The sequence below is a fragment of the Capsicum annuum genome, chromosome 9 (assembly GCF_002878395.1).
Source record: "Capsicum annuum cultivar UCD-10X-F1 chromosome 9, UCD10Xv1.1, whole genome shotgun sequence".
Taxonomy (NCBI): Eukaryota; Viridiplantae; Streptophyta; class Magnoliopsida; order Solanales; family Solanaceae; genus Capsicum; species Capsicum annuum.
Genome location: NC_061119.1, coordinates 113405270 through 113431256, shown reverse-complemented (window position 1 = coordinate 113431256; position 25987 = coordinate 113405270). Strand labels below are relative to the sequence as shown.

The 25987-nt window shown below is 37.5% G+C and overlaps 1 protein-coding gene across 2 annotated transcripts; it reads left to right on the top strand.

Moving 5' to 3' along the window:
- LOC107842637 lies at positions 1 to 21735 on the top strand. Of its 2 annotated transcripts, XM_047396934.1 has the most exons (6): positions 11 to 282; positions 368 to 454; positions 19475 to 19700; positions 20009 to 20094; positions 20745 to 20852; positions 21374 to 21735. In XM_047396934.1, the coding sequence occupies exons 1-6, from the start codon at positions 184 to 186 to the stop codon at positions 21533 to 21535; spliced, it is 768 nt and encodes a 255-aa protein (XP_047252890.1). In that variant the 5' UTR covers positions 11 to 183; the 3' UTR covers positions 21536 to 21735. The 2 variants fall into 2 exon arrangements, with proteins under 2 accessions (XP_047252891.1, XP_047252890.1); XM_047396935.1 differs by lacking the exons at positions 19475 to 19700; positions 20009 to 20094; positions 20745 to 20852; positions 21374 to 21735 and adding an exon at positions 15395 to 15973 and having other exon boundaries at positions 1 to 282.
- The last annotated feature ends 4252 nt before the right edge of the window (positions 21736 to 25987 follow it).

Below are 25987 nucleotides of genomic sequence, written 5' to 3'. Positions count from 1 at the left end.
ACACAATACCAAAACTACTGTATCAAAAATTTCAATTCCACCATATGCCCACCCCTATATGATTTAAGCTCAAGCTTCATGAATACTAGCAATATAAACAAACCGTGAACGCGGGGGAGGGAACAGTCGAACAGCTGCCTGATTTCTTCGGTATTCCCTTCAGCGGTAGCATCCATTTATCTAATGGTAGAAATGGCAGGAAACGAGGAAGAGAGACTCCAAATTCGCCCTTCTCCTAAGGCTCGGAATTGCTTCAATAATTATCTCAAGTGGAAAGACAAGGTACAAATTTCTCTCAATCCCCTTTTACATACCAAACCGACATTTGGTGAATTATAAATCTTGAATCTTGATTAAACTGTTGTAGCTCAGAGAGAATTGTTACAAAAGGGTCCGAGAAGATCGAAGCCGCCTTCTTTGGAAATTAAGGTGTACCAATGACCAGCCACATAAGGTACCGTGTTTTCATCTGTACTTTGCCAAATATATTTCCCTCATTTCATCTACTCAATACTAGCGACAACCGCAGCTTTTTGTTCCCCTTCAGTTAGTGATTTTAGGATGTATATTATGTACTACACACTGTTGCTTTTTTTTTTTTCCGGTAACCAATGTAAATTACCATTAACAAACAAAAAAACAAACACCTAAAGAGCACCTAATCTTTTAACCACCTTCTAGGGAGGGTGTTAAAAGTATTAAGCCTCCGACAGTTCTACTCCTTTGTGCTGTCCTATTCAATTCGACTACCTCTAGTCTATCCACAAAATCCTTCTTAAGTGAGATACCACTACATCTGTATGTACAATGGTTCCCTTAAATAATTTCCCATTCCTAGTCTTCCAAACATGTTAGATTACTGGAATAACTTTCTTGTGAAACATTTTCTTGTGCTTCCTTTTGATTCTGTCCATGACTTGTTCGACACTACCTTTTGGAATATGAGTTCCAGCCCACTGTGCTATAGCAGTCCTCACTCTGCTATTCACAACCTGAAAATCGGTTGCTGTGTGTCTCCTGTGTCATCCCGTAACATAAACAGCAAGTAGCATCTTCCTCTGGTGTATGAAGTCTGATTAGCCTCTCCTTAGTTAGCAATCTGTCCTGCACAGCAACCATAAAATGAACTTATGCCTGGGTTGTGCAATTCTGCTCCAGACTAGTGCAGCATTCTTGAATCTTCTCTGAGTTCCCATCAATGCATTATAACTTGAAGTAATTGAATATCTCCCACCAACAGAATGCATGCAAGCATTTTGAGCATACCAAGCTTGCATATCATTTTGTAGAGAGTTGACATTCTTCTACTACCAACTTGAGTCCAATGGAGGAGTTTAGTCCCATATATTCAAGTTATTCTTCATATATACTCCACGAACGCATTTCACTCAAATGATATCTTTTTTCACAGCTAACTGCCACAATAGTTAGCCAACAGAGGCTGAGTTCCACGCCTTGCTGCCCTTAACATTCAAGCCACCTTTTTTCCCTAGGGAAGCATAGCTTTTCCCAGAGATTAGTGGTATTTTCCTTACATCCACCTTGCTAAACCAAAGGTAGCGCCTGGATCTCTGATCAACTTCCTTCAATACATTCTGAGGTAAAATGAATACTGAGCCCAAATATTGTAGATTGAAAACAACACTGCAACAAGAAATGCTTTCGAGATGTTAGTTTCTCTCTGGTTGCATGTTAGCTAAACGTACATTGCCTTGGGGAAGAGAGCTCAAACACCATCTAAGAAGGCTCTCATGGCATTGGAATCAAAGCAGTGATGTGCTAATCGGGGTTAGAAAAGTCTACTAACCTCAGTTGATGTAGGGCACCAGTCTGGAACTGACGATAATCCATCAGAGGGGAAAACCACAGTAAATTCTAGCTCTAAGAAATCAATCTCAAGGCAATCGAGCCTAGTACGGCAGTCACCAGCAATTATAACAATGGGGGAGAGGTTGACTGAAATGATATCCAATGGAATTGTAGATTCAACTGGGTTTTAGAGATAATTTTAAGATCACAAGCACCAAAAGATTAGGTGACGTTCTCCAATCATTAACTATTTCTAGTAAGCAAGTTTCTCCAAATAGTGGATCTAAATCTTGGGCAGATCTGATGGAGGAAGATATTGTAGATTCACTTAAGAAGGGACCGTATGGGATAACTTTGAAATCAATAAGGTATCAAATGCAGGGTTTAAACTTGATTATTGTTTTGACTACTACATACACTGACACATATACATATACGACTACCTATTCCATTGATGTGTAAAATTGATAGAGTAGTTAGTCAGTTAGTTAGTTAGCCGATAGATGAGTCAACTGTATAGGTTGTTAGAGGTTGTTAGATAATGATTAGTTAGTTACAATGAGCTGGATACATGATTCAGTTCTTAACTCATTCTTAGCTCATCTTAACTCAAGTCTATAAATAGACTCATAACTGTAAAGCTTCTAGAGAGAATAATGAAAATTCAGCTTCCGTTTATCATCTTCTCCTCCTTGATTGCAAGCTGTCAAGCTGCAATCCTTCTATTTCACATGGTATCAGAGCCACGAGCTCAACACTAAGTGTGTTTTCGATCGCATTTCACTAAATTCTCTGCGCAACTTGAGATCGCTGTTTCAGTACATCTTCGATCTCTGTTTTTCCAGTTTCTTCTTCGCAATTTCGATTTACATTGCAGTTACATCCTATCAATCATGGCGCCTAAAATTGATCAAAGTGATCCACTTTTTATTGGTGCATCTGATAGTTCCAGTGCTGTACTTGTTCCAATCAAGTTAACTGGTTCAGAAAATTATAATTTATGGAGTCCATTGATGCATATTGCTCTCTTAGGGAAGAGAAAGTTTGGATTTGTCACTGGAACCTGTAGCATGGAATCATATAGAGAAGAGCTTCATGCGCAGTGGGAAACATGTAATGCAATTGTGCTTTCCTGGATCATGAACACTGTGAGTGAAAGTTTGTTATCTGGAATTGTTTATGCCACGAATGCTTGTGCAGTTTGAGAAGACTTAAAGGAGAGATATGACAAGGTGAATCGTATGCGTATATATCAATTGCATCGTGAAATTAATATGCACTCTAAAGGTACAGGCTCAATCTTAGCTTATTTTACCAAATTGAAGAGTTTATGGAGTGAGTATGATGTACTAGTGCCAAATCCTAGTTGTGATTGCCCCAAGTCTAGTGAGTACTCAGATCATATGTGTCAACTTAGACTTTTACAGTTTTTAAGTGGCTTAAATGAGTCCTATGATCAAGCTAGAAGACAGATATTGCTCAAGGGAGTGACTCCTACTCTTAACCAAGCCTATGCTATGCTTATAGAGGATGAAATCCAACATTCAGCTTGTATGATGACTGTAAATGACAAATCAGAACCACTTTCTATGCAAGTGAATCGAAATTATGGTTTTGAACAAAGCAACACTAACTATAAAGGTAGAAAGTGTGATTACTGTCATCTCTTGGGTCATACCAAGGAAACTTGTTATAAGTTGGTAGGGTATCCAAATGACTGGAAAAATATGAAGAAACAAGGCTACAACTCTAACTTCATATCACAGAATACTGGAAGTAACAGCTTCTCCACACACAATGGTGGTAACAACTTTGTCAACACTGGTAACAAGGCTTCTCAGGCTCCAACCAAGGCTCCAACCATGGTAGCTGGTCAGGTTGATGCTGCTAGTTCTAGTCGTGAAGTGACTCGGGCACCACTGGCCAAGCCTCACACATTCACTGAGGAGGAGTACACTCAGGTTATGACCATGTTGAGCAAAGATACAAAAGATATGAAGCAAGTAAATATGACAGGTATTGCTACTTGTTTCTTGTCCAAAGCATGTCCTGACAGTTGGATTGTAGACTCAGGTGTTACACATCATGTGTCTGCACATAAACACTTATTCAAAGGAAGTACCAGATTAGACTCTAAACATTTGGACAAGTTGCACCTCCCAACAGGTGATGAAGTGACAATCTCACACACTGGAGAAGCTTACATTTTTGCAGATGATATGATCAAAGATGTTCTACTTGTTCCAGACTTCAAACTCAATTTGTTGTCTGTTGCTATAACCAAGGAACTTTCATGCTTTGTATTCTTTTATCCTGATTTTTGTATCTTTCAGGACCTCTTCAATGGCAAGGTGAAGGGGATTGGTAAACAAGAGGGTGGCCTGAATGTTCTTAAAGGTGGTTGGACAGGAGATACTAATCAGTCCAGATCAAAAACATGCAGATTCATTGCAGAAGTCTCAACTTCCAGTTGCAGCTTATGGCACCAAAGACTTGGACACCCTGCTGCTCAGGTTCTCAAGTGTTTGGACATTCTAAAGAATCCGAGTGGTGTAAATATGTTGAATAAATGTACTGTGTGTCCACTAGCTAAACAAACAAGATTGTCATTTCCTACAAGTACTACTAGATGCTCTACTTGTTTTGAACTTGTCCATATGGATTTATGGGGTCCATATAAAACTTCTACTTTTGACAACAAATGCTATTTCTTGACTATGGTATATGATCATAGTAGGTACACTTGGGTGCACTTGTTGCAGTTAAAGTCTGAGGCCATAGTGGCCATTAAAATATTCATTTCCATGATTAGAACTCAGTTTGGAATAGTGGTGAAAACCATTAGATCTGATAATGGAACTGAATTTATTATCTCTCAATGTAAGACATTGTTCCAGTCCCTGGGTATTCTGCATCAAACCAGTTATCCTCACACTCCTCAACAGAATGGAGTTGTGAAGAGGAAGCACAGACACATATTAAACATAGCCAGAGCACTTAAGTTTCAGTCTCACTTGCCCATTAAGTATTAGGGACTATGTGTAAAGGCTGCAGTATATCTAATGAATAGGTTACCACCATCTTCTGTTCTGAGTAGTAAGAGCCCATTTCAGTTGATGTTTTCCAAGGATCCCAAGTTGTCTCATCTCAGGGTATTTGGTTGTTTATGCTATGTCACTATCCTACCAAGAGGTGATAAATTCACAGAAAGAGCCAAACCTGCAGTATTGGTGGGATATTCAGAGTCTCAAAAGGGATATTTGTTGCTGGATTTCATCTCAAAGAGACTATTAGTCAGTAGAGATGTTGTGTTTCATGAAAATGCATTTCCCTTTGCTTCATCACTAGTACAAAATACACAAGCTTCCTCATCTGAAGAAGATATCACTGACTTCTTGATCCCTACAGATGATGAAATATTTCCTGAGACAGCTACTGATAGTATTACTGAAAAGCTCCAATTGAGGAGGAAATCATTTCTGATACTGCAGTACTTGGTGCAGCTTCACCTGGCACCACTCATGAAGAAACATGTCAAGATGATTGTTCCCTGCCTCAACCCTCTTCCAGTAGACCAACAAGAACAAGTAGACCACCAGTGTGGATGCATGATTATGTTGACACTTCCAAAAACTATAGATGCAAACATCTATTAGCCAACAGCCTGTCTTACAAAAATCTGAGTCCTACTTACCAGTGCTATTTAACCAAATTCTCCACTTTGACTGAGCCTCATCACTATAAACAATCTATAAAAGATGCAAGGTGGGTGGAAGCTATGAAGTCAGAGATTCAGGCCTTGGAAGCTAACAACACATGGATCATTGTTGATCTACCTAAAGGGAAGAATACTGTTGGTTCCAAATGGATATACAAAATCAAATATCTTGTAAATGGTGAAGTGGAGAGGTTCAAAGCAAGATTAATGGCCAAAGGATATAGCCAATAGGAGGGGTTAGATTATCATCTCACCAGTGGCTAAGATGGTTACAGTTAGATGTGTGGTTGCAGTAGTTGCATTTAAAGGTTGGAATCTTCATCAAATGGATGTGCATAATGCATTCCTCCAAGGGGATTTTGAGGAGGAAGTGTACATGGAAATGCCAGAAGGATTTAGAAGACAGGGGGAGCACAAGGTGTGTAAGTTGATAAATCCTTGTATGGTCTTAAGCAGGCCTCTAGGTAGTGGAATCTGAAGCTTACTCATGCTTTAGTTGATGCTGGTTTTACCCAGAGTGTACATGACTATTCCCTATTCACTTTGCATCAAGGTAATGATACTGTTACAGTGCTTGTATATGTTGATGATTTGCTGATTACTGGGAGCAGTGCATCATTGATCAATGCCACTAAAATCAAGTTGCATCAGCAGTTTAAAATGAAAGACTTAGGGGATCTCAAGTATTTTTTAGGCATTGAAGTTTTAAGATCAGCATCAGGGATCATATTGAACCAAAGGAAGTATATTCTTGAGTTGATTGCTGACACAGGGCTTAGTGGTTCTAAACCGACTATCACCCCTCTAGAATCTAATGCCAAGTTAACCTCAATTGAGTATGATCATGCCACAGGTGCACAAGATGATGAGTTGCTGCCTGACATTTCATCTTACCAAAGACTTGCTGGCAAACTTATGGATGCCACTATTAAAAGGCCAGACATTAACTTTGTTGTTCAAACTCTCAGCCAATTCATGCAACACCTCAAGAAATCTCACTGAGAAGCAGCTACTAGGGTGGTCAGATATATTAAGGTTCTGTTGATCAAGGTGTCTGGTTCAAGGCTGAGCCTGCTTCTACTTTAACTTGCTGGTGTGATTCAGATTGGGCTGCTTGCCCCAACACCAGAAGATCAGTTACTAGTTATGCCATTCACTTTGGTGAATCACTAATATCATGGAAATAAAAAAAACAGCACACTGTTTCCAGGAGTTGAACTCCTGAAGCTTGGTACAGAAGCATGGCTTCAGCAGTTGCAAAGTTCACTTGGCTGGTTGTTTTATTTCAGGAACTCAGGGTTCATGTCACCCTTCCTGTTTCAGTCTTCAGTGACAGTAATTCAGCCATTCAGTTGGCCAACAACCTTGTGTTTCATGAGAGAACCAAACACATTGAGATTGACTGTCACTTCATCAGGGACAAGATTAAAATGGCTTGATTAAGGCTCTATATGTTCAATCTAGTGATCAACTTGCTGACTTGCTTACCAAGGGCCTTAGCCTTGCTCAACATACTCATTTACTCAGCAAGCTTGGTGTGCTAAACATTCTGCACCCTGCAGCTTGAGGGGAGTGTTTTGACTACTACATACACTAACACATATACATATACGACTATCTGTTCCATTGATGTGTAAAACTGATAGGGTAGTTAGTCAGTTAATTAGTTAGCCGATGTATAGGTTGTTAGAGGTTGTTAGATAATGATTAGTTAGTTACAATGAGCTGTCAATGCGTTGGATACATGATTCACTTCTTAGCATTCTTAGCTCATCTTAATTCAAGTCTATAAATAAACTCATAACTGTAAAGCTTCCAGAGAGAATAATGAAAATTCAGCTTCCGTTTATCTTCTTCTTCTCCTTGATTGCAAGCTATCAAGCTGCAATCCTTCTATTTCACAATTATGTAGCCCTTATTATGCATGAGGAATCACCCATAACTGATATTGGAATTGGGGATATTGAATCTGAAATTGAATATATTGTTTGTTACGTACTGGGAGCACATCCACCCTTCCTTGTTATTAAATGACTGTATGCAGAGAATTTGGGGGATAAAGGTTGAATAAGATCTCAATGTTGAAGAATGGTATCATTCTGGTTAGGTTTGATACTGTTGTAGTAAGAATAAAGTCCTACATGGTGGTATTTATCATTTTGATAGTAAACCACTCATAGTGAAAGCTTGGAACTCCAATACAAAGTTTACCAGAGAGAGTTGTGAACGGTCTCAATTTGGATCAAACTTCCTGGCTTAGATTTTAAATATTGGAGCTCGAACGGTTTGAGTAAGCTGGGTAGTCTAGTAGGTAAACCACTCATGGTAGACAAGACACAGAGAAGATGGCTGGATTACAATTTTCCGAACTCCTAGTTGAGGTGGTGATGGATGCAAAGCTGCCTGATGTTATTTTTCTCAGGAATGTTTTAATTTAACAGAAAGTACTGTATGAATGGAATCCACATTATGCAACTTTTGCCATATGTTTGGGCATTCAGAATTAGAGTGCAGGAAGCAGAAACTTCACATTCAGCAAGATAAGCCAGTTCCTAATGATGTCCAAACTATAGTAGTAGAAGCTACAGACCCTATAGAGAAAGTGATAGTTGTTACTCAGGAGATCTCAGCTTGTCCAGCCAATGGTGGAAATAATACTGCTCACAAACAAATTAGTCAAACTGCTACTTCTTCAGCTTGGGTCACTCACCTCAAAACTGCTAAGCCTCCAGATAAGCTACAACCTAAGAAAACTCAGATAATGAATAAGAATATTTTTCAAGCACTACATAATGATACGAGGAATATGGATGCCAATCTTCCTCTAAATGTGGGTGGTAAGCTAATTCCATCCACTGGAAAGGTTGAGTTGTTGTGATGGAACACGAGGGCTTGAACTCTAATAAGCAAAAGGAAGTCAAGCTCCTTCGCAACAATGAGCAGGTTGGTATTATTGGATTGCTTGAGAATAAAATAAAAAGCAATAGAGTTGGGGAAATTGCTAATAGTCTCTTTGCTGGCTGGCTCTGTCTTACAAACTTGGAAGCCAACTTGGAGAGCTGATCATTTTAAGGTGGAACATATCAGTAGATCTGCATAGGTTGTACCATGTGAAGCTTGTTTTATCGCTATGCTAATTACCTTTGTTTTGTCTGTGGTTTATGCATACAACACTAGGGAGAGAAGAGAATTATGGAAGAATCTAGTCATTAAAGAGTATGAGATCTGCAAAAACACGGTTAATTCTCTCTTGAAGGTGGATGACAAATTGGGTGGGAATCCAGTTACTTGGTATGAAGTAACTGATTTCCAGGAATATGTTAATACTTGTGGACTAGGTGAAGTACTTCACCGGGGCAATGGTATACCTGGAATGATAAAGGGAATGTTTCCAGAATCTACTCCAAGATAGACTGGACATTTTTTAATTCCGCTTGGTTGAGCACCATGCCAGCTTGCAATGTAGTCAACTTACCTGAAGGTATTAGCGACCACAATAAAGGTCACTTTAGAGGGGTTCACAGGTAGAAGAAAGAAAGCTTTTCAATATTGTAATGATTGGGCTTAACAACCTTTGTTTCTTGATAAAGTTAGACAAGGGTGGCAAATGAGAATTGGAGGCTGCAAAATTTAGTGTGTGCAGTAGGAAGATTAAAACTTCTTCTGAGCACATTGAAGGAACTTAATGCACAACATTTCACGAACATTGTCACGGAAGCTAATGATAATAGAGATGCCACGGTGAAAGTTCAAATTGATTTGCAAGCAGACCCTTTAAACCCGGAACTGCAGAAGGAAGAAAAGGAGAGAGATACTAAATTTATACAGTCAGCCTACTTGGTTGAGATGTTCCTTCAAACGAAGAGTAAGGCTACATAGATTAGGCAGGGTGATGACAACACTAAATATTTCTGAGCACAAGAGGTTACAAAAATCTACAACGCAACTCTACGACGAACAAGGTACTTGGCATCTAAGTTACTCGGACTCTTTACTTGCGGTGCCGCACCCGTGTCAACACGACATGGGTGTGGGTGTAGGATCCGTACCTGATCTGGTCAACCGATTTCGGGTACTTTGACCAAAATCGACTGGAAAAGTCCAAACAAATTTAAGAAATTTTGTAATCAAAACAAAAGTTAAGGTGAAATTGAAGAAAATGGAATACCTTGTATATAGAAATTTCTATGTCATTTCTTTTCTTTTTCTCCTTCCAAGATTTTCTTCTTGAACAATATTTTCTCAAGTTTTTCATATAATATCTCATAATTTATGTTTTATAACTCCTTTTTTAGATATTTAAATTATTTTTTGCCAAATCCCCGCACCCGTATCCATTCCTAGATCCATATCCCCGAATCTTTAAATTGAGACCGTGAAGGATCCGACCTCTAGATCCGTACCCGTATCGGACACCCGCACCCGAGTCCGAGCAACTTAGCTTAGCTTACTATGATCCTAGGTCTATTGCGATATCTTTGTGAGGTATTATACTGATCTTCTGAGCAAGAATCTAGTTCTAGAGTTGTAGCTTTCAGTTGCTTTTTGAAGAATAGGCCTATACTCACCTTAGAACAATAAGTCTCTATGTTACAACCCTATTTGGCTAAGGATGTCAAATCTGCTTATTTCAATATTGACAGCATCAAGAGCCCAAGCCATGATGGATTTGGGAGTGGTTTTTATAAAGCAGCATAGGATGTAATAGGAGAGGATGTCACAGAAGTAGTTCTTGAGTTTTTTAGGACTGGTATGCTATTGAAACAATTGAAACACTACAAACATTGCTTAATTCCGAAGATTCAAAATCTAGAATTTTCTACTCAATTCAGTTCCATTGCTTGAAGGGGAGCCTTGGAGTAACTGGTAAAGTTGCTGCCATGTGATCAGGAGGTCATGGATTCAAGCCTTGGAAACAGCCTCTAGCAGAAATGCAAGGTAAGGCTGCGTACGATACACTTGTGGTGGGGCCCTTTCCCGGACACCGCGTATAGCGGTAGCTTTAGTGCACCGGGCTGCCCTTTTTTTAGTTCCATTGCTTGTTGTAATGTGCTCTACAAATGTATATGTAAAATGACTTTCCAAAGACTGAAAAGAGTTGTCAATACTATAGTGGCTGAAAATCAATTTGCCTTTGTTCAAGAGAGATCTATTCTCCATAATGTTCTTATATGTTATGACATACTTAGAGTGTGTTTGAATTGTCTTATTTTAAGTGCTTTTGGCTTTTAAGCTCTTTTTTTTTCTCTTTGGGGTGTGTTAGAATAGGAGTAGGAACATAAATAATATGTAGAATCCTACTTGGAAAAGAATTGTAGTGTAGTACCCTAGTTGGAAAAGGAGACTAATGTAGTGTCTATAAATAGTGTATCAATGTAATAATGTAGATACACAATTCAATAACATTTTTCTCTTATATTTCTCACATGGTATCAGAGCCTCTATGAATTTGGTAGAGAACCAAAGAGTTTCCATTGCTGGCGGGCGACTATTATGTTGCCCATCTGGCCAATGGTCATGTTAGCAAAAGTTGGGTCACTGATACGGGCTTGATCATGAAGATGGATTTATGTGAGTATGTATTGAATCCAACCAAGGGAGTGTACACATTGAAGTGTGAAGAGGGTTTTGGAACACTCCAAAGCCGCCCCTAACATACACTCCAAGGGCGCCTTTTGTCTCCCTTTCATTAAGGGCTTTTTTGACATTTCACTTTTGTTCTATAATAAGACTATAAGTAGGCTAATATTAGGTCTTTATTCCTTAGTTGTTGAATGATATTGAAAGACTATTCTCTAGAGAGAGAGAGTTGTAATCGAAACTAGGGCAAGAACAAGTGTAGTACTCACTTGTGTTGCAAAATTAGCTAGAAACGTTGGTGCTTAAGTGGTGGATTTCCTCTTGTGTCTTCGTATGAGTGTGGTGTTGCTATTGTAAGTCTTAGGGATCCTTGGATTTGAGACATCCTTGGATTCTTTGGTCTTGGAATAGTGTATGTCTCACTCTCTATCTTTACTTTCATGTACTAGTTTGTTCTTGTTTTAGTGAAAACTGTTGGTTCTTGTTATCTTGTGTTGTTATTCCTCTTGTTATCTTGTGTTGTTGTTGCTGCCGTGGTGTCATTTTGTGCCTTCCATAGTTGTTTTCGTATCAGTCACCGTGCTTCTTTCCGGTGGCTTTCATATCTAATTAGCGTAGCACCGTGCATCTTTTTAGCGACTACTTTCTCATATCTAATTTGCATAGCACCATGCATTTTTTCAGTGACTACTTTCCCATATCTAATTTGATAGCACCGTGCATTTTTCCGGACTACTTTCTCATATTTAATTTGCATAGTATTGTCCATCGTTTTGGACTACTTTCTCATATCTGAGTTGCGTAGCACCATACGTCTTTTCAGTCACTCAGATCATATTTGCGTAGTTTTGTGCTTTTTTTCGGTAAGTCCTTAGATCTGATATACATCAGTGTTGTACAAAAAAACCAACACCACCAAGAGGTCGAGATGACCCTTATATTTTATGCTAGTTTTTGACAATTTTCCATTGACAGCTCAACTTTCCAGCGAGGTTTTCTACTTTTTCGACCATTTTTTCAGTTTGTTCCTTTTCAACTCAGGTTGTCCAGATGTCCTAAGCAGTCCTCACCGGTTTTATTGCCCATATCTTTCCCAAGTCCCTCACTGATCCTCATATTAATTACATTCATAACAAGCTTGGTACATATGACCTGCATGCACCAGCTTGAGGGAGACTTCTAGAATAACAGTAGGAACATGAATAACATTTAGAATCCTACTTAAAAAAGGATTGTAATGTAGTGTCCTAGTTGGAAAAAGGGACTAACGTAGTGTATATAAATAGGGTTCAATGTAATAATGTAGATACACAATTCAATAACATTCTTCTCTTATATTTTTCACATGATGTTTGGGAAAGACAGTGTTTTTAAGCACTTGTAGGCTAAAAAGTACAAAAATAAGTTAAAAGCCAAAAGTTGGGTATTCCTAACTTGTGTTTAACTCTTGACTTATAAGTACTTTAAAAAAGTCATTCCAAACACCCTCTTAGACATTACAATAGGCGGACTTGAGCTAGGTGTTTGATGCAAATTGATCTAAGGAAAGCCTGTGACATGGTAAATTGGGTGTTTGTGGAAGAGGGTATAATTTTCTGCCAGTTTCGTCCATTTGATCGTGACATGTGTAACTTCTCCTATGTTCACTGTCTCAATGGGGATTAGGGGTGGCAGTGGACCAAAGTAATTCCGGACCGGTCCGGTTCCGGTGACGCAACGGTGCCAGTTGCAACCGGTATACCCGGTACCCAACGGTTCGAAATACGTTACCGATGCGAACTGTGGCATTTTTCCTGTAGTTCTGGTTTCGGTTTCCCAGTTTTGGTCCGGCGCCGGCCGGAATTAACGTTTGAATTTGTTTTCTTAAATTAATTCAATTAATTGGCAATTCAGCCGTTGGTACTTTTAGCCGTTGGGGGCCTAACCAATGGCTATTTTGTGCCCCCTCCCCCGCCGACTACCCCTTAAAATTTCTACTATAAGTACCCCTTTATACCTATTCTTTTTTCTCACAAATATTCTCAAATTCTCTCTTAATATTCTCATACTCTCTTAATATTTATAGTTATTGTATTAGGTAGTTGGAGTTGGAGATTTTTTTAAGATATTACAATCTTCAATTATCATCTTTTAATTCCGACATTTGGATACATCGCTTTTGCGCAGATGTTCGGTATATTCATTCTAACTTTAATCTCTCTTTTAATTTACTTTAATCTCTATATTTTTATTTTTTAGTGTCTATATTTTTTTGATTTATAATATTTATATTGCTTGTTTTAATATTTTAATTATATTTAAACTTAATTATGGATGCCAATTAAAGTAGTAGTGGTAAAAAAAAATTCTTTGGTAAGGTTTTTCTTAGAAATTAAAAAAATAGTGTTACTACTAGTTCATTACCACCTAGATTTAGTGATGTTAGTGAAATTTCCTTATCACAGCCTAATGGTTTCGATGTTGGTGCCAGTATGGAATTAGACCATGAGACCCTAAGTATGCGTTATGATAATTTTGAGGAAGACTTACCGGAAGAAGATGATATAGAAGAACAAGAGTTGGGTGATACCCCTACCCCTACTAGTCCAGTTACGGAATTACCGGAAGACGGTGAAGAACTTCCTTTTTTACCGGAATTTACTAGGGCCAAAGGTACCGAACGTCCTAAAAGGTCTTTAGTTTGGAAATTTATGGAGCATGATAAGGAGAAAAATACTGCTACTTGCAATAAATACAAGAGAGTTATGAAACATTTGACTGGGGGAAAAAATGGCGGGATAGGGTTGCTAACTATGCATTATAGGAAATGTAATAAAAATTTTATTCATCTAGAAAATGAGACTAAGGCAAAAAAAAGTGGTACACCATTGCCGGAAGAATCTGTAGGAGGTAATATGGTTCAAACACATTTAGACATGTTTGACCCGGCTGTCCCAAGCTCATCATCGACATATAGTGAAGATGTAGATAGAGAAGAACTGGTGAAAATGGTTGTTGTTATCGGTTGGTCTTTTAGTTTTCCTTCGCATCATGGTTTTATTCATTATATTCAACAAGTATATAATCCCTCTTTAAAAGGTTTTTCACGAAATACAATTAAAAATGATATTTTTAAATTTCAAGCTGAACATTGTCATTTTCTTTGTTGCTTATTTAGTAAATTTGATTGTAAAATATCTATTACTTTTGATATGGGTCGTAGCATTCTCGATAATGATTATTGTACTCTCACGGCTCATTGGATTGATCACCATTGGAACGTGCAAAAAAGAACTATTGCTTATAAATATGTTGACGAGACTAAAACCGGTAGCTTTATATCTAGTACAATAGGGGATAGCTTGAAATATTTTAGACTTTTTGATAACAGTATGACATGCACATTAGATAATGCTTCTGATAATTTGAAAGCTATTGATTTTTTAAAAGTTATACTATGTCCTATGGATGATGATTATTTTCATGTTAGATGTACTGCATATATTTTAAATTTGATAGTACATGATGGTGTTGAGTTGTTTGGAAATGGTTGTTTTAAAGTTCAAGTTGCTTGTAGTTATATTTTTTGAAAAATAAGAAAAAGTCTGTAATGGATGATTTTAAACATCAATGTGAAGTATGTGAGATTCCATATGGAAAAGTTCCAAGAGAAATTCCTACTAGATGGAATTCTTTGTATCAAATGCTTGAAGTTGCTTATGTATATCGTGAACCTGTACAATTAGTTTATAATGCTCGTAATTCGAATCCTAATTTAAGGCTAGGTGATGATTGAAGTAAAAGAACTTTATAAATTTTTGAAAACTTTTTATCAAGCTACGAATACAGTATCTGCTCAATGCACCCCAACTAGTTCTTCTGTTTTAGTAAATATTACTGCTATTTCTAAAGTACTTGCTAAATATAAACAAATTTTCCCTTACAAAGAGACAATTGAAGCTATGGTTGATAAATTTAAAAAATATTTTTTTCCTATTCCACATTTGTTTGACAACTACTTTATTCAACCCATTTTACAAAGAACATGGTGTAATGATGATTGTTCAAAAAATTTACAACAATTTAGAAATTGGACCTCGTGAAAAGCCATAAGTTGAAACTTGTTGTGCTAACATAGTACCTAAAGCTAGGAGTTTATATAACTTGTATCAAGTTATGGAACAAAATATTGCGCCGGTCGAAACTCCGACTTCTAGACGTAGATATGATGATTTAGATGACGAGATGGGTGAAGCACTTGGTCTTTAATGTTCTAGCAGTAGTGATTTTGATTCGTATATTTCTCAGGATCAGGAAAGTATTAGAGATGCAAATGGACAACAACAATTTTTCGCATGGTGGAAGACCCATACCAGACAATTCCCAAAACTTTCAAGGGTGGTTCGAGATGTGCTGGCAAGTCAAGCTTCTTCAGTTGCTTCAAAGAAAACTTTTAGCTCAGGAAGATTTATGATTGGAGATCATCGATATTCGTTAGCAAAGGATAGTTTGGAGATTACGGTTTTATTTAGAGATTGGATTAATGCCGAAAGAAGAAATTTTGGGCTCCCAAAATTACCGCCCCAAGTTGAAGACGAAATAGATGAAATATTTGAGGAAAACAATGATGACGGAATGGAAGCAATGGAGGAACAAGGAAAAAGACTGATTTCGGAAAATATATCCGCCGAAGAAATAGCTAAGTTACACCTAGAATATTTTGGACGTTATAGATATCAATAAGATTCTAGAGTAGAGATCTAATTCAAACGGAACCCTTCCTAGAAGGTGGTTGCGTAGATTAGATTCTCTTTTAATATTTGAAATAAATGTACAAGGTGCGAAATTTGAATAAATATAAAGGCTATTCGCCTTAATTTTATTTTAAAATTTGTCTTTTGTTTGATGCAATTATCTTAGCTAAAATTATGAAGTTTATATTTGTAACTTTAAAGTTATGGAAAAAAAAAGATTAATACTTTAACTTTATAAAGTTAGGAAAATTTTAACTTTATAAAGTTAGGTAAAAAAAATTTAATACTTTAACTTAAACTTATATAAATATAATTTAATAAAAAAAATGTTTTTAAAATTTTAACTTACTATATAAGTTAATTAAAAGATAAAGGGCAGCCCGGTGCACTAAAACTACCTCTATGCGCGGTGTCCGGAGAAGGGCCCCACCACAAGGGTGTATCGTACGCAGTCTTTCCTTGCATTTCTGCCAGAGGTGAAGTTCATATTTTCCGGGTCAACTCCGGTTGCCGGTCCAGTCCGACCCGGTTCCACACCGGTAACCAATGGACCGGTGCGGCCCAGCCAAATTTTCCGTTATACTGGTTCCGGTAAAACACACCGGTAAGACTGTGCTGGTTCCGGTTAAACCGGTTACGGTCCGTTGCCAGGCTTAATGGGGATGGAAAGGGGTTCTTTGCTGGGAGAAGAGGTCTGAGACAGGTTGCTGGGAGAAGAGGTCTGAGACAGGTTGATCCAATGTCTCCTTTACTGTTTGTGCTTGTAATGGAATATTTGTCAACTTTGAAATGCATGGGAAGTTGCTTGACTTCCAGTATCACCCAATGTAAGAGTCTCAAGCTCACTCATTTGATTTTTGCAGATGATCTCATGATCTTCTGCAAAGGTACTATGAGCTTAGTCTAAGGGTAATGGAAGCATTAATTCACTTAAGTGATGTTACTGGGCTATATGCAAACATGGAGAAATCTAACGTGTTCCTAGCAGGAGTTGATGAAAATATTAAAGAGCAATTATTAGTGAAGATTGGTTTTGCTTTGGGTACCTTCCTTATAAGGTATTTGGGCTTTCCTCTTTCCTCTGAAAGGTGGAGTAAAATTGAATGTCAACAGCTCATAGGGAAGATTACCAGTAGAATGACTGCTGGATACCCTTGGCAGTTGTTTGTCATATGCAGGGGACTCCCAATCATTGTTGCTTTAATAGCATTCATTTTCATATTACTATGGGAACCGATAGTTACTCTTTTTTTGGACATGTTTAACTTCTTGTTGCTTTACGAATATGTGTGCTTTCCTCTGCTTTATATTCCTGCATTCCTGCTTTACTCTGTTTTATATTCCTTATGGGTGCCGTATCTATGTTATGTCATCTGCTTCTGTGCTGTACTATGTGTTTGTGTGATATCTCGTGACTTGAGTCGGGGGTCTTTCGGAAACAGTCTTTCTACTTCATCAGAGGTAGAGGTATGGACTGCGTACATCTTACCCCCCAGACCCCACTAAGTGGGAATACACTGGGTTTGTTGTTGTTGTTGTTGTTGTTGAAACCTCTAAAAAGGTTATAGTTAGTACTATTAGGTCCTAAGCGCTGAACTCATTGTAGCAGTAAAATTTTGACTTTATATCTAATATTTGTTGAAATTTAAGCAGATTTTCACTCTATATTATGCTCCTCCTGAGAAATGTTGGGTTCGAATGAACCCGTTGCCAAAGGGCTAGATCCACCCTTGTTAACATCTCGATCCTTATAAGAGTATTAAAACTGGATCTTTCACTGGCTAGTGATCCTTGTCGTGGGGTTATCTGTTGTCATCACAACTCGCAAGCAAGGTGTCCGCCTTTCATGAGAATGATATCATGGATCAAACTTCTAGTACCTCTGGTTGAAAGTTGTAAAGTTTTTCCTTAACTACGACATCATATAATTGCTTTTACAACCTTGTTGTCTACACATTAATCTATAAATTGATTAGTGACAAAGCACTATCTCACCTGCAATCCTCAACTGGATGATAGGTTATTGCAAATTTGCATTATACAATGCCTATGTATTGTCTCGAAAGACGTATAATTTTTTTGGCTCTATGCATACTTAGCTAAAACTAGGATACAATAAAAGCAGTAGATCCTTATAGGTGATATCAACTAGTTAAGACCCTTATAGGTGATATCAACTTATCCGGTTATTCATGGTGCTATGCATATAGTAGGGCCCAATGTTACCACTTACCAGGAGTCTTTTTAGTTTGTTTAGGGATTTGTATCTCAGTAAGAAATGTAGAGAACCTCTAATGTTAAGAAATCTAAAAATAAAGAATATTTCATTCTAAAAAGAAGATATTGGAATGCGACGAGTTCAAATAGTGCATAATGAATAGTGAGGATTCATTTGCTAATCCAACTAGCTCGGGATTGGAGCATAGTTTTTATTGTATAATGCTTTCATATGTGTACCTATGGAAGATCTCATACACCTGGTCATCATTCTTTTAGTTATATCATCTCTCTTTTATCTCTGTGCAAAGGCATGCTATATGCTAGCACCTCTTCTTGATCAAGGTCTCCTGTAAAGTATTTACTATCAAAAAATTGAGGGAAAGGGAGAAAGACCCAGCAGAGTGGAATATCATGGCTGATCCCATGTGTAACAAAACATGCGTTCTTTCAATAAAACTTCACGTACAAAGTGGTTATGGAGGTTTTACCAGTTGAATGATCATCAATAAGAGAACTGCTGCAACATTGTTGTCAATATTCGTCCCTATGTTATTGTCTTGGAACAACACTTGAGCTTGTTGTATTTCACTCAACAACAAATAATCTGTAAGTTCTTTTTAAAATTAATAATAATAATAATAATAATCTGTAAGTTCTCTCACGATGATTTTCTTTGGTACTGATAAGTGAAAACTTGGAGGACAACTATCTTTGACGGTACTTTTGTCTATCAGACAATAAATCTAGGTTGAGTAAGTTCATTATGGTAAACTGACAAGTTTCTCCTCTAGCATGTCTCTTGGTGTCTAGGGGTATCAGAACTCAGAAGATCTCAACTGAGACAGACATTTTTCCAGTGACAAGACTCTTCACGAGTTCATTGCATCTGAAGTTTCCTTTATCCCTACAATTTCTGCTCCTTTTTAGGTTCTCGCTCCGTTCCAATTTGTTTGGCTGGTTTTGGCTAGACACATAGTTTAAGAAAGTAAAGAAGACTTTTGAATCTTGTGGTCTTAAACTAAAGATATTTAAATTGTACCAGAATGCCCTTTAATCTCGTGGTCTTAAACATGCCATGTGGAAAGTTGGAATTAAAGAGTTGTCAAAAAGGAAAAGAGGCATTGGAACGGACTGAAAAGGAAAGTAAGACGAACAAATTGAAACGGGTGGAGTATATCCAACGGAACCCTATGACCGGACTCCTATTTGTCACATATTTGTCATTATTAATTAGCTTTTCCCTTAAAAATGAAAGTTCCCTTTTAAACTTTGTACTCTTTCAAAACTTGGTGTTTTGTCGGTTTCTGAATGTGGTAATCAGTTTGTCTCCCAAGTCCCAACTTATCCCACTTTGACTCCAAAGAAAAGGTAATTAGTTTGTTCCTTGAACTTATATTGGACTATGTGGTCGCAGGATCTCATCAAGTCATCGCTAGAGGACATAGTTTCTAATGAAATACAGAAATTTAAGCACTCATATCACAGTGAGAGTTTTGGTAATTCTAAATCATCCGTCGCACCGGATGATACTATATGGGAATATAATGGCCTTCATGAAGCTTATCAAGGTGATTGTGAGGAAATGCTGCTCGAAATGCAGAGGATTTTTTATGAAGATCTCAGGATTGAAAAAATAAAAGGTGAATGTCTTTTCCAAATCAACTGCAATTGGTTCTCCGCCTTGTTGGTGGATTTTAGAGAACTTAGTTTTCTGAATAGACATGTCTACTGTATATGAACTCAGGAAAAAGTAATTTGTTATTGAGGACTTACAGACACTCATTTCTCCTAAGTTAGAAGGTACAGAGTTTTGAATGATCATCTACTGAACAGAACTAGTTATTCTTTTTTTAGGTTATCTTTTCTCATGGAGGAGGAGGGCGGTTACTTTATGAATAACATTTCAATTAGCCTTCCTTATTTGTTAAATTGTTATGGCTTCTTGCAGAACAAGTTTCAAATGAAACTTGGGAGGATGAAGAAGATGAGTATTTGGCTCGGGCAGTATATGAACACATGAAACTCAATGACAAGGTATGTGGTCCACAATAAAAGCCAAAAGAAAGAGTAACATCTTAAATTATCAGTTCAGATTACTCAAAAAGTTGAAGATGTGCATATTTGATGTTAAATTTTTGGTTAGAGAACCCTTTTAAGTCTATTTTCACTAAGCAAGGAGTTAAAAATTCTTAACTTATTTGTTACATGAGAATGCGAGTCAGCATGGCATTAGTGGTCAAAATTTTCTATCTACTTTTAATTTGACACTCTTTTATACCACCATATACTTCCCCAATAAAATATAAAATTACGCTGGTAATCTTTTCAATTTGGTCTTCATCTAATGTGGTCCTTCCTCGATGACAAAATATTTGATCCAATAATGACATTGGAGCAATGAGATGGCCGATTGATTACCTTATAGTGAAATATTAGGCAGGATCAGTTAGAAGATGGCTAATGGAAGGAAAGCTGGTACTGTTTCATGTGTTACATTTTTACTTTGGTTCTTAGTTCATGATACATATTCACTAATTCATACAAGTTTTGCCTTTTGGGTTTTGTTATATATTTTAGTCGCACATTCATCCATTCAAGACACAGTCTCATTTCAAATGGTCTGTCATTTGCCTGGCACTTCTAATAAAAAGTGATTTTTGTAATTACGTTGATGTTTCCAATAGGATGGCAAGGAGGTTTGGTGTCCCATCTGCATGCAAGGAGAGTTGAAAGAGAACTGTCATCATATCTATTGCCCTCCTTGTGGACTCCTGCTCAACAGAGATGATGAGGTTAGTGTTTTTGAATTTCCAAGTCTTGTGTATTTTTCAGATTTTTTAAATTTTTTGTTATGTTTCAAGTGATTAGACTTATTTGAAGGTTTTTTAAAATTTAACATCAAATGCTCCCTGGTTTGAGTCAATTTCACGCCTTTGTTTTTTTCACTTCCTAGGTTTTGAGATGAAAAATATTTTCCCACCACAGCCTTGCACTTTTTTTGTTTTTATCTGCGTACCAAATGACAAGGGAATTGCTTGGATGGTAGGCACCCCTTGCTTCCAACCTTGAGTTTGTGTTTTTGAGTCACCATAAGGGATCAAAAAAGGGTGAGTCTAGGGAGGGATAAAAAAAATATGCAAACCAGAATCCATGGGTAACAGATTCGGAACTGTTGCTATAGTATCACATTTTAAGTAAAGCTGACATTTGAGTTTTATGTGTGTATTTTTCTGCATTATAGATTTAGTTGGTGATTATTGTTTTTCGAATTCTGGGACATATTTAAAATATGATTGAAAGAGTGCTTTTCCAGGTCAATTTAGAGGTGTTACGAAATAGATTGGGTGAAGCTCATTCAGACCATCTTGATCAAGAATGCAGATTAAAACCCGAATTCTGTGTTGAAACTAGATTTAATCTGACTGCTCTGTACATTACCTGTCGGGGATGCGGCATGTTTGAGGTTGTAATATAGGCATTTTTTTTCTTAATCTGTGTTTCTTCCTCTTCAGTGTGCTTCCCTTGATTGTAATGATTTTCCATCCTTCATGTTGATACGTGAGTATAGTTGATATGTTTGCTGAAGTTGATCAACAAATGGAGGGAAAAAACTATTTTATCTTGGTTTTGTGGATCCAACTGATTACATACTATCGAATTTGCGTACCTGTGTCATTCTTTCTTACCATAGTAGCTCCATTTTCTTGCTTTGGCAAGCGCTAATCAAACGAAAAATCTCTTCTAGGCCCCTGACAGCGCTCCTTATGCGTGTGTTCACTATAGAGGAAGATGTTTTCTGTGGAAAATACATATATTTTATAGGCTCAAGTCATCGATAGGACCTAAACTTGTTTTGAAATTTCACTTAAACCCCTCAACTCAAACTTGTACTTATCAGACTCCTAATTCACCTGAAATTTGATCCACCTAAGCCTTTTTTGCCCACATGGCACCTCGCGTGTTAATCACCCCAAGTGAGCGTCTGAAGCCAAAGAATTTTCTTGACAAGGCAAATCCAAAATTGCCATTTCAACAAAAAGAAAAGCCAACATTTAAATATTAAAAAAAAATACAAAAGTTTTTGGTTTCATGTCTTCCGCAACACAAACTGGTGCCCAAATTTCTTACGAGCCAACTGATTCCCTCGCCATCGTCAATTTCCAACCAACTCTTCTCATATTCACTTCTCCCTACCATCAGTTTGCCGCTCCCACTGTTGTTATTGTTATAGTTACCCTCACTGAAAAAAACACCAATTAAACAAATGGCAAATAGAAAAATCGAAAGCGTTTACTGACAAGATTGAAGGCTATAAAAGAGAAATTCAACGAAAGAATAAAAATCAAATTGGGTCAAAAAAAATTTCGGCGAAACTTCATCTTTACCGGTTAGATTGATACGAACGAGGAATTTTTTTTGAAATTGTTAAAGAATTCATTTTTGCTGGCTATATTGTTAAAAAAGCTCTGGTAAAATTGATGGAGAAATTTTGGCAAAATTGGTGAGGAAATTCCGACGAAATTGGTGGGGAAATTCTAGCAAGGACAACTATGATGGTATATTAGATTGGGGAAGGAGTTTGGTGGATGATGTGCTTTTTTAATTTGAATAATAATATGTATATATATATATATATATATATATACAACAACAACAAACCCAGTGTATTCCCACTTTGTGGGGTCTGGGGGGGGTAAGATGTACGCAGTCCATACCTCTACCTCTGATGAAGTAGAAAGGCTGTTTCCGAAAGACCCCCGGCTCAAGTTACGAGATATCAAACAAACACATAGTACAGCACAGAAGCAGATGACATAACATAGATACTGCAGCCATAAGGAATATAAAACAGAGTAAAGCAGGAATGCAGGAATATAAAGCAGAGGAAAGCACACAGATTCGTAACAAACATAGAACACGGAACACGGAACAGAACATTGAAATACGGAATCATACCAGGAATACACCCCCACCAATTACCTCCCTACATTAGCGACCCGAACAGGCCCTAATCCTCTGCCGTAATTCGCGTCTTCCAGACCTTCCTATCTAGGGTCATGTCCTCGGTCAGCTGTAACTGTTCCATGTCCCGCCTAATCACCTCACCCCAGTACTTCTTCGGTCTACCCCTACCCCGTCTAAAACCATCCAACGCTAGCCTCTCACACCTACGGACCGGGGCATCCATGCCCCTCCTCTTCACGTGTCCGAACCATCTCAATCGTGCTTCCCGCATCTTACACTCCACTGAAGTCACCCCAACCTTCTCCCGGATAGTCTCATTCCGAGCTCTATCCCTTCGGGTCAGTCCACACATCCAGCGCAACATCCGCATTTCTGCCACCTTCATTCTTTGGGTGTGGGAGTTCTTAACTGGCCAACACTCCGCTCCATACAGCAAGGCCGGACGGACTACCACCCTATAGAATTTACCTTTAAGCTTGGGCGGCACCTTCTTATCACACAGCACCCCCGATGCAAGTTTCCACTTCATCCATCCCGCCCCGATACGGTGCGAGACATCCTCGTCAATCTCACCGTTACTCTGGATCACGGACCCGAGGTACTTGAACTTATCCCTTTTCTTTACCTCCTGCGCTTCTAGCCTCACCACTACCTCATTCTCTCGCCTTACGTCATTAAACTTACATTCCACATACTCTGTCTTGGTTCTGCTCACCCTGAACCCTTTAGACTCCAGAGTTTGCCTCCACAGCTCTAATTTGTCGTTCACACCCCCTCGCGTCTCATCTATCAGGACTACATCGTCTGCAAAAAGCATACACCACGGCACCTCCCCTTGGATACGCCGCGTTAACACATCCATTACTAGCGCAAACAAAAATATATATATATATATATATATATATTAGAAATACTTTTTAAATTAGTTAAGGGATTTTAAAAAAAAAATTCTTACAATTTATTTTTTAATTATCTTGTCAGATTCAGTGTCAAATGTCACTGTTTAATTCGTCATTTTGCCATATTATCGCGTGTGTTGCACACACTTTATGCTTTTAGCTGATTGATTAAAAAAAAATGTTCAAATGAATCAAATTTCGGGTGGTTAGGGGCCTGATAGGTATGCGTCTGAGTTGAGGGTTTTAAGTCAAATTTCGAAATAAATTTAGGGTTCTATCGATGACTTAAGGCTATTTTATATTGAAAACTAAATGACTGTTATAAAATTATCTAAAAAGTAACGAAAAGTACATAGGAGAATATAATGGAATAGTATTCTTTTTTCATCTTCTCAATATGAACATGACTATTTATAGCCAAAAGAAACTTAGCCAAATAGCTTTGTATAGGGGCTGGGGGATTACTTTATTTTTTAGCCTAAGTGTATGCCACATGGCATAGCTATTAACACATGGGCATCCATTTGTCTTCATAACACTTCCTCTTGAATGTCCATGTAAAGAAAAATATATTGAATATGCATTTGAATGTTGCCTCATTAAAAATTTTATCAGGAAAACTCAGTGAGATAAAACCTTGTTAAGGAAAAAAGAGTATAACGTGTATTCTTACTCCCCCCTCCGATAAAGGTCACGGTTCAAATGGTTTAGTCTTCGCATTTAATCTTGTGTACCACTTCTCAAGAGTTGAAGTTGGTAAGGATTTAGTGAACAAATCTATCAGATTGTCACTTGAACGAATTTATTGTACATCAATATCACCATTCTTCTGGAGATCGTGAGAAGAATAATTTTGGAGAAATGTGCTTTATTCGATATCCCTTTATAAAGTCTTCCTTTAATTGAGTTATGCATGCTACATTGTCTTCAAATAGGACTGTGGGTATCTTGATATCATACTTCAGCCACATCTCTCTTTGATAAAATGGATCACTGATCTCAACCATATGCATTCTCTACTTGCTTCCTGAATAGCTATTATCTCTACATGATTTGAAGAAGTAGCAACAACAAACTGCTTTGTAGATCGCCATGATATAGCAGTATCTTCGTATGTAAACGCATAGCTTGTTTGAGATCGAGCTTTATGTGGGTTAGATAAATAACCTACATCTGCATGACCAACAAGATCTGTACTAGCTTTGTTAGTACAAAACAAATTCATATCAATAGTCCCTTTTAGATATCTCAATATATGCTTAACTCCATTTCAGTGTCTACACGTAGGAAAAGAACTACACCTTACTAATAAATTAACAAAAAATGTTATATCAGGCCTTGTAGCATTAGCAAGATACATAAGTGCACCAATAGCATTGAGATATTGTACTTCGGGACCAAGAATCTCTTCGCCCTCTTCTAGAGGTCAAAACGAATCTTTACTCACCTTAATTGATCAAACAATCATTGAATTACTTAATGGATATGTTTTGTTCATGTAAAATTGTTTCAAAACCTTTTCGGTATAGGTAGTTTGGTGGATGAAGAACCCGTCTGCTAAATATTCAATCTGCAGACCAAGATAAAGTTTTGTCTTAAAAAGATCTTTTATCTCAAATTCTTTTTTTAGATATTTAATTGCCTTTTGGACCTCTTCTGGAGTTCCAATGAGATTTATGTCATCAACAAAAACAAGTATAACAAATTTTGAAGTTGTTTTCTTAACGAAGATACATGGACAAATGACATCATTTATGTAACATTCATTTATTAAGTACTCACTAAGGCGGTTATACTACATATGTCCTGATTGTTTTATATGTTATAACGATCTTTGTAATATGATTGAATATAATTCTCGAGACTTTGAACTATATGCTTCAGGCATCTTTTGTAATAACCCGTACTTTTTCCTGGCTAATTTCATCTCAAGAATGTCTAGTATTAGCTTCTAAATTGAATGATGATTATTCCATGAGGAATTTTCACGATTTTCACTTTTTGTCATGTGGGAAATTCAATAAGCTTTCCATCGATATAAGATTCGCCCAAATTCGATAACC